At 36.3% G+C, this 17,196-nt stretch overlaps 1 protein-coding gene across 2 annotated transcripts in view; it reads left to right on the top strand.

The window, feature by feature from the left end:
• The window catches only part of LOC120629772 (lysine-specific histone demethylase 1A), a 464,274-nt gene extending 448,059 nt beyond the window's left edge, over nt 1-16,215 (top strand). For both annotated transcript variants that reach the window (XM_039898808.1, XM_039898809.1), the window contains exons 11-16: nt 138-290; nt 5,772-5,884; nt 7,619-7,742; nt 9,753-9,936; nt 13,226-13,353; nt 14,193-16,215. In XM_039898808.1, coding sequence (XP_039754742.1) covers nt 138-290; nt 5,772-5,884; nt 7,619-7,742; nt 9,753-9,936; nt 13,226-13,353; nt 14,193-14,347 — 857 coding nt within the window. In that variant the 3' untranslated portion in view covers nt 14,348-16,215. The remainder of the gene's footprint in view (nt 1-137; nt 291-5,771; nt 5,885-7,618; nt 7,743-9,752; nt 9,937-13,225; nt 13,354-14,192) is intronic.
• Nucleotides 16,216-17,196: the final 981 nt, after the last annotated feature.

The raw sequence follows: 17,196 nt of genomic DNA on the forward strand, positions 1-17,196 counted from the left end.
ATCATATATCCAGACAAGTCTTTTTTTTATTTTTGGCGATTACTCAAAGCTCGTTGCCAACAAGTACGTCCCACGACTACCTCACCTTTTCTGTCCAGCTGTATTAAACTTATAATTCATTTCTTTATTTGTTTCAGTTCGCAATGGCTATTCATGCGTACCAGTGGCACTATCTGACGGCCTCGACATAAGGCTCGGCACTGCTGTAACGGATATATCTTATGAAGGACCAGGCGTCACTGTCAAAGCTGTGAACCCACGTGCTCCGGGTCAACCGCAAACTTTTAAAGGTCGGTATGCAAATTTATTCCATACTTCCAAAGTAATAGTATAAACTCGGTGTCTTTTTGTTTGTTTGTTACCTATGTGCAGATTTATCTATGAAATAAAATAATGGAAATAGCGAGCTAATTCTTCTGGGAATTTCATATCTCTTTTTTAAAATAACATCAAAATTAGTTAGCGGAGCAATTAAGGTTTACAGAATATTCTTAACTATTAAAATATAAAGAATAATACAATCTAGTTTAATAAGTCTATCGAATTAATATAACGAAAACAAATTATTCTAAACTGTAATTGCCGTGTACAATGTAAAACTATAGATTAAACTTGCCCTTTGAGATAGCAAATTAATGCATAACACTATATCATTTAATCTCAAAGATAGATATAAAATATACTCATAAATTAATGCCTTATATTCCGTACGAGTAAATTATGCATTGATGACAGTTATGTATGAAGGCGATATGTAAAGCGCTCACCGGGCACAACACAAGAATTCTCCACCTTTTAATTCCCATGCTGTTTAAGAATTCCGGTTCAAATTTAGAAGAAATGATTTCCTCCAAAAAATATTGTTTCAATATTCGCTTACATAAACACGGAAAGATATAAAAAGCTAGCTGTTTATTTTGGTCGAAACATGCGTCGTTGTAATAAGGCTCTGGCGTATCCCATCTTAAAAGCATAAAATTTGATTCATGTTTAGTAAACGGTTTTACCTAATATTGAAGAACAGTAGAAGTCTTTTCTTTAAACACAGATTAATGGAAAAAGGTAGACAGTGGATTGGCCATCAATAAATTGAATAGAATAGCCCTTTCACGGCGACTGTGAGTTAGATTGCACTGAATGGATAACACAATACGATTAGGTCCCTTAGTCTAGTACTATTAGATTTTTGTTATTACCATCGATAGCGTAGTACTATCGTATTCCGTTTGTAGCACGGGGTCAATCTTATTCGCTTATTTTTGTTGACGATGACGAGCTTCGATCTATAATTTTTCTATATAAACAATAAACTAACACCTTACACCAAATTATTTCTGGTATCTTGAAGTCGTTATAATTTTTTCTTTATTCTTATCCCGTTTTAAAACTAAAATATAATTCAAGGTAACGTAAAACGGTCATAATATTGAAGAAGTCGTCTGAAATAGATAAACAAAGTGGCAGACGCCTTAATGGGTGTTATGAGAAAAATCTACAACGCCGTCGGCGGCACCTTGTCGTTTCTTTGTCCAGGAGTGATTTGCAATTCTAACGCGTTAATTTTACTTTGACGAGGCGCAAAAATGCGGCCGGCCTCTGTTGACCCGGCGGTTTGCCTCTCGGCCCTCGCCTCGAGCCAGACATTTGCATACAGGCGGAGTCTATTATGGAAGAGGCAGTTAGGCGATAGGAGGCGGTGCCGCTCATCAACCTACACTATGAGAAAAAAATTCAAAGCTATCTTAACAATATCGGACTTGTAAAGAGTATCATGGCTAGTTCCAATTTTAATCTCAAAGAACTACTTCCTAAAAAGGCTAATTTCTGAAATTCTGTAAATCGATGATTTGTTATATTTCAAAAAAAGAATACAAGTTCATTCCGATAAATTTTTACCGACTTAAGAAAATTCGACCCACGTATTCAAACAAAACCCTACACTCTTCATCATCATATTTTATCAACCTCTATAGGGCACGGGTCTCTTAGAATGAGAAGAGCCCAAGCCATAGTACACAACGCTGACCAACTACGGATCGGTGGACATCACACATCTTTGAGAATATTATGGAGAACTATCAGGCATGCAGGTTGCCTGGCCGTTTTTTGCATCACCGTTAAAGCATTTTGATTGCTTTAAACGCACATATGAAAAGTTAATTATTCCTGAGTCCTTACCTTAAACACTTAATATTCCTGACAATCAAAAATATTGTACAGTGTACCTTTTGTTTTGCAAAAAAAACGCATCCTGCTATTATCGTGCGCCAATATAATTTGGTGCGAATCGGTGATAGCGCTGTTGGTCGGAGCTCGACTTTACTTTCGGGGGGCCGAGTTCGAATCCCAGCACGCACCCCTAACTTTTCTAAGTTATGTGCGTTTTAAGTAATAAATATATCACTTGTTTCCACGGTGAAGGAAAATGTCGTAAGGAAACCTGCATGCCTGAGAGTTTTACACAATGTTCTCAAAGGTATGTGAAGTCCACCAATCCACAAGGGCCAGCGTGGTGACTCCAGCCTTAAACCCTTCTCATTGTGGGAGGAGGCCCGTGCCTTGTAGAGGGCCGGTAATGGGTCGTTATGTTGAATATAATTCGTATGGTTTTTTGTATCACAAAATTTGCGTATACGTGTCTGCATTTGCTACAAAGAACGCGCAACCTATCCAGAATATAAAAGTTGTTGTAGGTTTATTAGTTAAGGTCAGGGCTTTTACGGTGATTGCTCTTAGCCCGAGGCCTTTTCATTTGACGGCCGGCCCTATAGATTCGTTAGTTACTCATAAGGCTGCATCCACATATACGCGATTCGATAATACTATCGAAATGAAATTATTCACGGGTACATTTTCTGTGCATTAAATAAGTGAGAATTTATGTTATTGGTCGTTCCGAAACCATGTTCCATTATGCAAATAAAATAAATGGGGTAGTTTATTTGGTTTTTCAGAATAATCACAGCATTGTAAAATTTGATTGCTATTAAACTCGAATAATAGGCAAAGACAAAACAGACAACGCGCGTTAACGCTTATTAAACAATAAACAGTAAGAAAAGAGTAAACGTTTTCCAACGCCAACAAATTGAGATGCGTGTTTGTATAGATTTTTTTGTGATTCTACAAATTAGCCCTTGAATCACCTGTTAATGGTAATGCAGTTAGCAGACTAACTTGTTAGGGAGTATGACAGTTATATTAAACAGCGGCACAGCTTTGTCGGATGGTAACTAGCCGCTACCAAAGCTTCCCGCCTTTCTGAAATTTTCTTTCAAAGAAAATTCAGATTTGCTAATCGAATCCGGGACCTCCCGACCTAAAACCAAAGCGCGCATCGCTGCGCTAGGGAGTTCGTCAGTCAACACCGCAAGACAGACGCACTGTGTGTCACGTATTTGTGTTGACACAATACAGACTCGCTCAATCACTTCGCACGCTCATCTGCACCGTATATCGATACAAATACGGCAATTTGCACTAGGAGTCAACAGTGCCGTAAGCACTCTTTCGTAAAACGCACATCAGGTCGTAGACAAAATGTTTTTAAGCCAGGAAGATAAAATACAACCAAAGTGTGTACCTTCCGTAGGTAGCTTTAAATGCAAGGTATGATTGAGTTTTTAAATCTAACATATGCTTGCGTTGGAGAACATTGATGAAATCGCGGTGCATTAGCAAGTAGATACCTTTCCACTTAGTATTGCTATATTGCTCTAAAGATATTCAAGTTACCTACCTATGTATCAGGAAAAGGAAATAACACATTTTGTTAGTGGTTCGTCAGAAACGTATAAAAAAAATCGTTTCACTCTATATTATGAAAATTAGGCTTAATTTGCTATACTCCGCGATAGTTAACAATTATTCTTTCGAAAGTTAACATCTCATGAGTATGCTCCGGTTTCCGAGCGAAACGTGCGTAGAGGGTACATTGCCGAAGATCTGTTCGGTGTGGAGTATAAGGATTGAGGACATTATCAAATACACCATACAGATTCTCCTGCTTTTCGCGGAGTTAAGCAAATTAAGCTTAATTTCCACTATACATCATAGATTTCCGCAAAGTAACGCCTGCCTATATCCAATATGCAACGAGAAATAAAATTGTGAAGTTTACGTTTAACAGTTTTCTTTAGAAAGGAAGTGACTAGCCGTTTGTTCGAGAAACCATTCTAAAGTGGAGTGGTTTTCGATGCTTCAATGTTATTCGTGTACACGGTTTCTGTATGATCTTAGTTCTGTGGAGCCAGTGCTGTTTACTCCACTTTAGGCGAGATTTTTAGTGCGGTCATCCATAGAGTTTATTTGAGCTGGTTTATTGCAGAGTCATTTAAAAGGTGACTGCAGTCTAGCTAGCTGTCTTACCGTGGTACTCTAGTTTTTATTAGTTGGTCAGGAACTGAATATAAATATAAAAGTTGCGGAATTAAACTGATTTGTATGAGCAGACCCTTACAATTGCTACATGGTAGCTCCCTCACAAAAATATCTGCACTTGCGTCGGCGAGCGCAATAATCAATTATGGTCCGTACTTGTTAGTAGATAAAATCGTATACAAGTACATAAAAGACTGCAGTTTCGTTACATTAATAGTTTCAAAAGCAATTCCAATTTACCACAAACTGTACAGAGCTACGGGCTCCGTAAGTTATCATTTATAATGTTATAAGCGGAAATTGTTGAAGTGCTTTTCTTAACAAGTACAATTCTCTCGGCCAAAGTTTACGAATAAATGGAATTACAAAAGTTTCTATACTTACTCCGAATAAGTAATCAGTATTTATAATAAAACCACCCCAAGTGTTTATTATTGCTGGTTTCACGCATTTAATGGCAATAAAATGCAACAATGAACAAACTCTCTGCAATAAATAAACAGCTATACTTACCTACTCTTTCCATTCTCTCCCTTTCATTTGATATTTAGGTAACTAACAAATAGTAAAGAACCAGGACGTGTCTTTGACTGTAACTCAAGGTTCCATAAAAATTTCAACAATAGTGTGGCCTTAGTACTTATTTCCTAATCTTTTAAGAATATATAAACAATAGGCAGAATTATTTATATATTCTTAAAAGATTAGACTCGATTGCTATTGCACATCTTTGAATAATATCCAATTCGAAAACCAAAACAAACTGAAATTCATGATGCAGGTTTAGAATTTATTTGAAAATATCATCATACTGTTTAACATATATTAAATATCAAAGTTGCCAGTCTACTTCACACAGGCGGCTTCACATCAGCAGCTCGGATTTTCACCATAACTAGTGTTAATTAAAAGTTTTTATTTTTGAATGCGGTTATCTCAAAAACTATCGAATCGTTTTGAAGGTGTGATCTTTGCGTTTGATAGACCGTTTGTAAATTTTGATACAAATCGAGTGTAGTCATGTACCTAGTGAAATATGTTGCTTTATTTTGTTTTCCTATACTTGCCGACCTATAAATTGTCTATTTTTGACGACTTAGAAACCGACTAGGGGTAAGACTAGGACAGGCCGTCCAGACCTAGAAACCAACTAGGGGTACCATACTCCCACTGCAAATAGGGAATGATAGGTTTGTTTAGAATCTTCTATCGATTTAGTTTATATGCGTGTTGTGCTTATACCTTAGGCTATCTTCTTTTTAATGTAAGAATACCTAGTGCATTTTATAATTGAAAGTGAGATTGCAGTCAAGGGCTAACTAGTAATGAAATAGAAAAACTAAAAAAAAAAACTTATAACGAGGCTTGGCTCACGGCATGCTTGTTTCCAGGAGACGTGATTCTTTGCACTCTGCCCCTGGGAGTGCTGAAAGTGGCGGTTGCGAACAACGGGACGAATCAGCAGAACTTCGTTAAGTTCGATCCGCCGCTGCCTGATTGGAAAGTAAGTACGAGTAGATACACCTATAAACACAGAATAATGGCTCCCGTCTAGACTTTAAAGCTAATTTAGAGCTGTTCTACTTTATAGTTACGTGATGTTACGCTGGTGAGATTAAATCGGCGAGATTTTAATTGAAGTCATAATGCTAACATTTTTTTTAATAGTTATTTAAATCGAAATTTGCATTAATAAGGTAAGCTTAATTGCTCTAAATAAGGTTCTACCATTTTATTCACATCTCATTTATAGTATAAATATGAATGTCTATTTGTTGGTTTGCCCCTCCTTCTTTTTTGTGACGGGTTGATTTTATTTTTACAAAACAGACAGTTCACGGGCTGGAAATATTTATATCGCAAAAAAATGCTCGCCTTTCATGGGTTATATCTAAACTGCAATTATGTTTCGATCCAAACCTTTATTGCAGTTTAGATATAACCCAATAGATTTATGAAATGTATGATGTATGTATTAGGACATTCATGTCTTGGTCACCAAAAAACATACTTATTTTATAAACTAGAAATCTTTTCATTTTTTTAGTTTGCCCTTCTTGCAAAGCTATGAATTTAAAAAAAGAATAGGGATACGGTAGACGCAAATTTAAACGTGCAAAGCCACCGACGGATTTCCTTGTATTCATAAAATTTTTGAGAGCCAACTTCAGGCCGGACATCTTACAATTTGTAGTTCCTATTGTATCCTACCGCAATAATCGATTTTGTATAGTATTATTAGCCTAAAACTTTTTTTTTATATACTTCGACAAATAAATTCCCTCTCACTGAAAATATTAAATTAATTCAAAAACTAAAAAACTACTTTTGTTACCTAAGTATTAAAGTTATATGTATATATATACCGTCGCGGACTTTTTTATATGCATTATCAAGCAGCGTTCATAATAAACGTTTTCGTTCGATCGTTTTTTCTCCGACTTTCTTTGCAAACTTTACCCGTGTACTATGAAGAGTTCTTTTCAGTTTTTAGGTTAATATATAGCCTACACTCAAAAATATTGTGGCTTTATATTGGTAAAAGAATTCCAAAATAAGTTCAGTAGATCCAGAGATTACCCCCGACAGTGTCAAAACTCACAAACTTTACCTCTTTATTATATTTATATATTATGTATGTTATGTATTTTTTTATATAACGTATATTTATTTACATTAGTTATGTATTTGTATCCATGCATAGATACAAATACACATATAATTTTGGTATTTAGGTATATATTACAAAGTTCTTGGCACTATCCCGTTCTCTTGCTGTAAGTTCTGTCTACAAAGGTTGCCTGTAAGCGATTGCTTGCAGCAATAAGGCCGCCTTTGCATGTCTACATTGTGTTTTACTCTTAACTTCTTAGTGTTTGTTTTCCTGTATATGTTATACGTGCAATAAAGTGTTTCTTCTTCTTCTTCAAAATGTTTTATTTATGTAGACCTATCTAATATCCTATATTAATGATGTAGAATGTAGTTACCACCATTCCCATTATTATGTGATCATTTTGTTACCCACATGCATAAACTAAAACTAAAGCTTATTATACTATGTACTTAAAAACTGTTTTCATATATTTAGTATATTGTTAACAGTCCAAGCCGGATGCCCTGACATGTTTGAACCAACTGCTTTGGGTATCTGCATAACGATTCTTAAATTCTAAGCAGTCTCTTTTATATTATCCTGTAACCAAATATAAGTCTAATTATCCCTTTTCTGTTTTAGATCGCAGCCATTAAACGTCTTGGATATGGAAACTTAAATAAGGTTGTGCTGTGTTTCGAGAGAACCTTTTGGGACCCGAGCGCCAATCTCTTTGGACATGTTGGCACGACTACAGCCAGCAGGGGTATGTTGGCTTCGTGAAATTAAAATGCATATTTCTTTTTTTTTTAATAAAACAAATACACGACCCTTGATTTGATTTGCATATTGGATGTTGTAGTTTTGATGAATTTTTCGATTGGATGAATATCCGAACCGTGTTGACAATGTGAACAACGTTGACAAGATTTTTTTTTTATTTCCCGTCTATAATCCTGGCTGTAATGTGTTTTCATTTTGTACTTTATTCCTTCTATAAAATTAAACTTAAGCTATAACAATTCAATCCGATTGTATTTACCATTCATCCTTGTCATCATCCGCAGTCTATAAACGTCCAGCCTTATCTACCTATAACAAGTAAGAAATAATAGTCGAGATTAGCGGCTTAACGTGCTCTCGAGGCACGGGGGCTGACGGCGGAATTCTTTAACAGAAGCACAATACATAACAATTTTTGACCTGACCCGATATTCGAAGCAAGGACCTCGTGATTCTTAGTTGGACATACTAACCACTAGACTAACGACGTAGTTAGTTAGTTTTTTTCCATTATGTATCAAAATACATAATTTTAAGTAGGAATTGCTTACTGAACTTTTTTTATTGTCACTTAACATGGAATTCGATGTTTCAGAATACAAACAATTCAATTACACCTGTTTAAAATATAATATTCTATATTTTTATTCCTAAGAGTATCAACGCCAAACGGCCGTAAAAGTCTATAAAGAACTATTATTAATTATGTCTAGACAGAAAATTAATCGCTAGGCTGATCAGAATAATATTTAAAGCATTGTTGTCTCAGCCTTGACCTATATTAGCTATAAACAATCTCGGCATAAAGTTATTATTTAAGCGAGAACACGCGTAGTATATCAATATTAGCGCTCTCAAAATCCCGCAAATTAACCGTGGCACACTCCCCAAGGATGATACTCGTAAATTATTTCCCGTTGTAAATAGTGTAAAATGTAGAAACAGCGGTGGTCGACGCGATAACGAATTAAAACCTGAATAATTTAACGCCACTGAGCAACCCTAAGGGGGGGAGCCTTGGGCAATAAATCACGGGAACGAGTCAAGACAAGCTATTTTTTACGTTATGCTTTAGTACACCTCCTTAGTTCTTCGTTGTGTACTCTGCTAACTTCATTAAGTTCCCGCGTCCACGCTGGGAATGCCGGAACAATGTGCCGGTTTTTTACATGCCCAATTTAGTATTTTCGGCTTGAAACTTATCTGATATTGTATCATGTACAACGTCCCAAACTTACGTGGGAACACCCACGGGGGTTGTCTTCTTAAATATCGGCCGTGGATCTTCAGAGTCATTTAGTATAGCGTCGTGGTGCTCATTATGACCTTATTAGGTGTAGACTTGCATCCATAAAGTTGTCAAGTTATCTGCTCTAGATTAAACACTCTATTGGAACAGCGTCACCTTATCTTACTTAATTGTGTACAAATATCTGCTTAATTGCACGCTACAGGGTATAACTTGTGCATACTAATGCAAATAGGGAATGATAGGTTTGTTTAGAATCTTTTATCGATTTGGTTTATATGCGCGTTATGCGCTTTATCTTAGGCTATCTTCTTTTTAATGTAAGAATTCCTAGTGAGTTTAATAATTGAAACAGTCTTAGCTTTAGGTTTAGACGACCTCCCCGGTGAGCGGAGGAAAGCAGGAGGTCCCGGGTTAGATTCCCAGCAGGGCAATTTGGGAATTTGGCTAGTTACCACCCTACCGACAAAGACGTGCCGCTAAGCGATTTAGGGTTCCGGTGCGATGTCACGTGGAAACCGATATATGACTACCATACTCCCTAACAGGTTAGCCCGCTGTGAGATTGCAGTCAAAGGCTAACTTGTAATGGAATTAAAAAAAGTTAACGAACGTTGCTATCACCGTCACCTCACAATAATGCGAAGTGACGTATGAACGCTTAATAATTAGTGCCTGTGAAACGCCTACATGAAGGATGAATTTTTTGAATTTGTATTTACCTATCGTGTTTATTTACTTTAGGTGAGCTGTTCCTATTTTGGAACTTGTACAGCGCGCCAGTTCTTCTTGCGCTGGTGGCAGGCGAAGCTGCTGCCGTGATGGAAAATGTGACTGACGACGTGATTGTAGGACGATGTATCGCAGTTCTGAAGAGCATCTTCGGACACGCTGCCGTCCCTCAACCTAAAGAATGCGTAGTTACGAGGTAATAAAACATATATCTATATAAATAAAAAAAATTAAAAACCCCCGACACAAAATAATAAAGATAGTTTCTAGTATTCTACAAATCCATCCGTTTCATTATGTTCAGCGAGTTGTGCAAAAAAAATTAAATCCGCCATTTTGTAATGCTACAGATGCGAAATAGCTAAGTAAACTCCCGTCTAATTTACCTTTCAAACACAAAAAAAAAAACAAAATCCGACAGACACACACGCACACTACGCGTCAAACTTATAACAACCCGTCGTTTTTGCGTCACGGGTAGTTAAAAATAAAATCAAAATATCAATTTACTTAACTCACAATGACTACCTAAACTATAGATTTATATGTTTGGTTGAGTCACTGATACCTAAACTGAGTATCGTAAGATAGGTATCAAGTGCTCTCACCTGAATAATTGAATTAATATTATTAAGCCAGTATCAACCTTTTTGTTTATTGGTATAATCGTTCTGTCTTATTTTTACACGCTTTATTTCAGCTTCACTTGTATGTTTGTAGCTCATAGCTATAAATTAAAAGTAGTGTAAATAAAAAAAAAAAAAATTAAAATAGCGTGGGTTGCTTTTTAAGATATTATCAAAATGATAATCACTCTACTCAATCAGGCAATAAAATATTTATAACTATTGACACCATGCACCCCACGCTTTTTTTACAATAAAATATATAATTTTTTATGCACACTATTATTAATTTATATTTATTGAAATTTTTTACACTATCCTTAATTTAAATTTATTAAAATTTATTTTCTATTTTTATAGTTCGATTTTCTATAAAAAGTGTGTTTTTTAGTTTTTTTTAACTATTATTTATTTAAAGTCAATTCTGATATTAGTGCCATTGATTTGTTTTTCAATCCTTATTTTTATATTCCTTATCTAATATATATTTGATTAACCACATAACTAAATTACTAGATATACCTGTTACATTTCGTGACGTAGATAGCTTATTTTAGCGTTCTAAAACATCGATCCAGCTGCAGCACTGGACTAACAAAGGTGGCGGGACACTTGTCACGTTAACAAATTCCATTATTCCTTGACGCAGACTTGCCTCTCAACGTAGTATTTACGACACTACGCACTTTGTATGCAGGCCGCAGAGCTGGTTTGTTGTCTGCTCGACATAAACTAGACCGATGTAAATTTGCGTCGCCACAATTGTGTGTTAATCGCCCTTTGGCCCTTTGCCTTTAGTGTCTGAAAATAATCTGACTTTCTAAACCTGCGCTTTGTGCGCACAAATTGACAGCCCAGTTACGTCCTGCAGGTTGATTCTCTAAGAAAAATTATATATACCTCGGTTGTAACATCGAGTGTTTCCATAGCAGCGACTGCTTCCTAAAGCAACATGCGATGTTGCAACCGATGTACATATTATTTTCCTTAAAGAATCAACCAGCTGTGCAGCATTCCAAATACAATAGGTAGCGATCACAAAATTTGCTCACGAAACGTTTCATTTATGCATACAATGCCCTCTATTTGTATTGTTTTGTCGTTGAATATGACATTGTGGTCGTTATTTGGGTTATTAAAATGTTTGCGGTATTGTTTACCTTTGCATTATTGAAAAGCCTCACCGTTGAATTGTTGGGCTGAGTTTTATGTATCTTCTTACGTCTCCTTAGGGCTTATAAGATGTTACTTGTATGTATCTTATCTCTCGTTATTGCTCCTAAGGGGTTCGTATAATGTGGTCGTTCGTTCGCAAGGTCTTGAGTACAAGTTAAGTAAATATCCTGTATACGTCAGAACGTTTCAAGTATCAAGTAAAATGTACAAAATGTTCCGAAGCGTATCTACTAGGGAGATATAAAAATGTCTAACATTTTCTTCTTTTCATCGAATGAAAAGTGTACCTACACTTAATTCAGACCGCTAAATGCTAATATTCGATGGCGTCCCAAGGTGTTAGAATGTCTATTTCACCAGGATTGTGCAGATGAGTTTCAGGAAGTCATTCGACACACGCAGCACTGTTCATGGATCGTAGAAAGAAATATACAAGAAACCTATGTTAAAAAGTCAGTCCTCGTCTTATCGTACCTATTTACAGTCATGATTGTCAAAAGCCTATTAATGTCTGATTGCTCAAAAGAGAGTGGAATTCTGAACTTTGAAGCAGAATGAAATGCTCAAATACAGGCCAACCAAGGCTTTAACGATAATTTTTAAAGTTATTGATTATGATGGAGATTTAACATGCTCTCCGAGGCGCCAACGTGGACTATTTCCCCCACATGAAATCAAATGCTTGTCTCCGGGCTAGTACTAAAATTTTATGTCATATAATCCAATACCTAACTATTTTGACTCATCCCGGAAATTTAACTCTTTTGATCTGTGGTCAAACATGCTGATATTAGATCAAGGAGATACTTTGCATCTTGAGAGTCATCATAATCATCACCCACTACCGGTATTCACACAGAATGAGAAGGGCTTAGACTGTAGTCCACCAAGCTGGGCTGTCTGGTGGGAGGCTTTGGCCGTGGCTAGTTACCACCCTACCGACAAAGACGTGCCGCTAAGCGATTTAGTGTTCCGGTGCGATGTCGCTTAGCAACTGGTTAGGGCTATGACTACAATACTCCCTAACACGTTAGCCTGCTTCTATCTTAGACTGCATCATCACTTACCATCAGGTGAGATTGCTGTCAAGTGCTAGTCATCATCATCATAATCATCACCTCAACCAATCGACGTCCACTGCTGGACATAGGTCTTTTGTAGGGAGTTCCACAATACACGGTCCTGGGCTGCTTGTGGCCGAGCGATCGCCTGATATAATCTGTGTAGGGCTGACTAGTAGTGGAATAGAAAAAAAGGCATGAAGGTTTCCTTACGATGTTTTCTCCATCGTTTAAGTTTTTTTTTTTTTTTTTTTAATTTTTTAATTTATTGTTCAAAATAAAAAGTTACAAATATTTTTCCAACATAATTATCCATCCCCTTAGAAACTATGCGTTTATGGTGGGGATGGCAGGTTCGCAAGTGTATATCTAAAAAAAAAAAGAAAAAATTTATTCAACTACTTAATCTTAATGTAAAAATATTTAAACAATCTTAATCAAACAGTGGCATTTTTGAACTATAAGTAAACACACAACTCGATTTTCGTCTCGGTCTCTGTCCCCTCGAATGAGAAAGCTGAACTGAAAACCACCAGGCTGTCATAACTCTACATAGCTTTATCGTTACCTAGAGAATGGGTACATAGTAGTTTTTTAAGCTAATGTTCTTTCAACAAATTAGATGGCGCGCTGATCCCTTCGCCCGCGGTTCATACAGCTTTGTAGCCGTGGGGTCTTCGGGAACTGACTACGATCTCTTAGCAGCACCCGTTCCTGACACGTCTGGAGAAAACCGATTGTTCTTTGCAGGTATGTTGGCTTTATGTAGGTTTCTAATCAACGGCACCCTCGCCATTAACCTAATTAATATCTCGGGGCAGGCAACAACAGTCGTCCTCTAGAGAAAATATAAGGATTTAACAGATGGGTTAGTTTTGTTTTTAGAATATTTTTTTGTATTCTTTTATAGTAAATAATATAAATTTTCTTTTATTGATAACATTGTAATTTTTATTATATAATCAATATATAAAAATGATTTTTGATAGCAGTAGTATCGTTTTTACATATTTTGTTTAAAAAAGTCACATAAATAAACACAATATTCAGAGAAAACATATACATATAACACTCCGTGCTATTTAGATAGACACCATTTTGTATTCTTCATCATCATCATCATTATATCAATCCATATTTGCCCACTAAGAGGCACGGTTCGCCCCTACAATGGGGCTAAGTCCACCACGCTGGCCCGGTGCAGATTGGTGGCCCGCACACAAATTTGAGAACTTTATGGAGAACTCTCAGGAATGCAGGTTTGCTCACGATGTTTTCCTTCACCGTTGAAGCAAGTAATATTTTTAATTACATAAAAAACGCACATAACTAAGGAAAGTTAGAGGTGCGTGCTGGGATTCGAACTCGGCTCCCCGAAAATGAAGTCGAGCTCCTACCCACTGGGCTATCACCGCTTCTCGCCATTTAGTATTAGTCAGAATAAAATTTTACTATTCTTCTTTTCACACGTGATTTAGTGTTTCTATTGTGATCCTATGATTATATCATATGATTCTACTATTTCATTCAACACAACTTTTCGACTTGCTTTTGACTATTGCGTAAATATAACACACTCGTGTTTACAGGTGAGCACACAATGCGCAACTATCCAGCAACGGTCCACGGTGCATTCCTGTCTGGTCTTCGTGAAGCTGGTCGTCTGGCAGACATGCTGATGCCTCTCCCGCCCATCACGAGTGCCACTGTCGCGAACGTCATGGCCGCTGTCAACCATGCATGACCTGAGGGCAAGCAAAGAAAAGATTCGAAGAAAACGAGATGATAACGTGATGGAGTCGAGTTAGTAAACTATACGCATGGACATCGGAGTGTGAGTTTAATAAACTGCCATTTTCGCCTTAGAGTTTAGCGTGCTAATCATCGTGACATTGCAGTCAAGTGCTAATATTAGGAATAATAATTAGTAAAATAAAAAAGTTAAAAATCAATACCTACTAAATAAGTACAGTGTTGTGAAAGTAACTCTTGATGAGTTACTTTCACAACACTAATAAAAATAAAGGTTTTCCGCACTTTGAAAACAGCTTTTTAGACGCTTTGAGGCGACTTTTAAGACGCTCTTATTTGTGCGGATTACCGGACTAATCCGCACAAAATATAGGCTGATTTTGCAAACGCCAATGACCGCATAAAGCGTCGCGGAAGACCAACGATCGTTGGGTATCAAACGCACTAATTTTGGCTTTCGTTAGCTGCTAGTTTTAGCCTTAAACAAACACGTACAATTGTAATGTAAAATTTGTGTTGAATTCAAATCATTTTCAATTAATATTAATTATAAGTGTCTTAAAACTCATGGTGTAAACAATTATATTTTAAGTTAAAAAGATACTCGTAACTAAGGGGCCCAGATAGGTATTTTAAGTTCTTTGCTAGTTGCAAACGGCGTTTTAATTAATGTTTGCTTAGTGTTTGTACCTTTGCATTCTCGTGCACTAGACAGAAGGTAATGTTGACGAGGGGACTGGGGCGGATGATCTTTAAAGGATCTTTAAATTTTAATTAAAACTTGTGCTTTCGCTTACATTGAATCAAATTTGTGTGAATGTTTATCGTATCTTAACGTTAGTCTTGGATATATCCTGACGATTTGTATTGAAGCAATAGCCTATAAATAACACTCACTTTACACATAATTATCATGCGTCGCAGAATCGAAATGATATTATAGTATGTAATAATATGTTGAAAATAGAGCAATGTACCACAAGAGTTCTTTTTACTAAGAACTTACTTTTACTTAGAAGAGGTTGTAAAGTATTTAATTTTTACAAAATCAATTTTGGAACAACTAATCAAACCTCTGTTGAACCGCGGTTTCTCGCTATGGTTCAAAGAAACTTAGGCCCGTATTAGTAAACCGACATCAGCCCAGATTACGTTCTCAAGTATAGGTCATTCTATGCTTAATACCGAACTTGAAGTTACTTAATACGAGCCATTATATTATGATTTGTTGATTGATTGAGTTGATGTATGAGAGATTTGTTTGCCCTCTCCCACTTCCTTAACGCGCTTCTAAGTCTGAGATGAGCTAGGTATTTTAACTTTGCTCAGTCTTCTAAATTAAAATTAGACTAAATTACGTCAGACATAAATCTGTCTTTCATCTTGAGAGCTATATCAAACCAGTCAACTCCTACGCCGCCGCTCTAAGGTAACCGTTCATCAATTGGATAAATATTTTATGCCCTGCTTACTTAATAATAGTTTATTAAAGCTACCTTTTCACTGTCTAACCCGCTTTTGTTAGATTGTATTAAAATTATTATCGTATCCGAAATTAAAAATCATCCGGGTTTCTTTCAAGCTTGGATAGCAGTATATAAAACGTATAGTATTAGGACAACTTCAGTATGTATTTGTTTATTTACTTTTGTTAAGAATTGACCTACAAATTGATGTAATGAATGTCTCAGGCTCAAAAAACGCGCGTACCGCAATGGCTTATAAATCGTTCTGCGTCCTACGCGACCGTTTGAACTGAGCCTTATTTTATTAATTTTGTGTTTTAACAGTGTGGTTTTATTTTAAGTTGTGTTTTTGATTATTACCTAGCAAGTAAGCATTTTTGTACCTTATTGAGAAGCAATAAATAGAATCCTTCAATAACGTGTTTTATTGGTACAAACCATCTTATTTTAAATAATTAATTGGGGTAAATATCATAGTAACATTTAACATTAGTTACATGCTACATGCAGGTATGAAGCATCTTCGACATTGAAGTCCTTGTTATACAACGATTAAAAAAAAATTATACAAATCTTGACTGCTTCATCGTCCAGCTCCTAAAGCACAGGAAAGATATATTATATACTTAGATAGACGATTAATATAATTACGATAATATTATGTCGACCTCCCTGGCACAGTGGTGAGCTCTGTAATCTTATGGGAGGGACGTCCCAGGGTCAATCATATAATTAGTTTAATTTGGGAATTTGTATAAAGATCTCTGGTCCGGGCTACTTCGGCCGTCGCTGGTTACCTCAACACCGCTAAGGATGTTCCGCGAAGCGATTTAGCGTTCCAGCACGATGCCATGTGGAAATCAATAAGGGGTATGGATTTAATTTCCCACAACCTCCTTTAGGTTAGCTTACTACCATTTACGACAGCAGCATCACTGAATGAGATTACAGTCAAAGGTGGTGGATCTCAAACGCATATATTAATTAATTTGAGGGTAGATAAATAATTAACAGACATTTGACGTCTGGCGTGTCTGCTTTGTGAATCTTTTTCTCTCAAATAAGCATTCGCTCCTTTTCACTCCTTTATGTTTATTTTTATTGTGTCCATTGTTTTTTTTTTTTTTTACTATTTGTGGTTTACAAATAAAGTGTATAAATAAAATATGTTCTATCATACATAGTACCTCATTCCCTCATTCTCTTCCACGCAACACATTTTGCTAACCTATTTCATTCAAAACCCACGCAAGGCGACCCTGTGTTTGTTCCTTCTAAGTGAAAACGTTTTGCATCTTGAACGCGTGCATTCGAAATATCGAAGTGTAATCAGAACTTATCATTCGTCAATAAACTGTAAAATAGACCCCGGGCG

This window comes from Pararge aegeria, chromosome 15 (genome assembly GCF_905163445.1).
Source record: "Pararge aegeria chromosome 15, ilParAegt1.1, whole genome shotgun sequence".
Lineage (NCBI taxonomy): Eukaryota > Metazoa > Arthropoda > Insecta > Lepidoptera > Nymphalidae > Pararge > Pararge aegeria.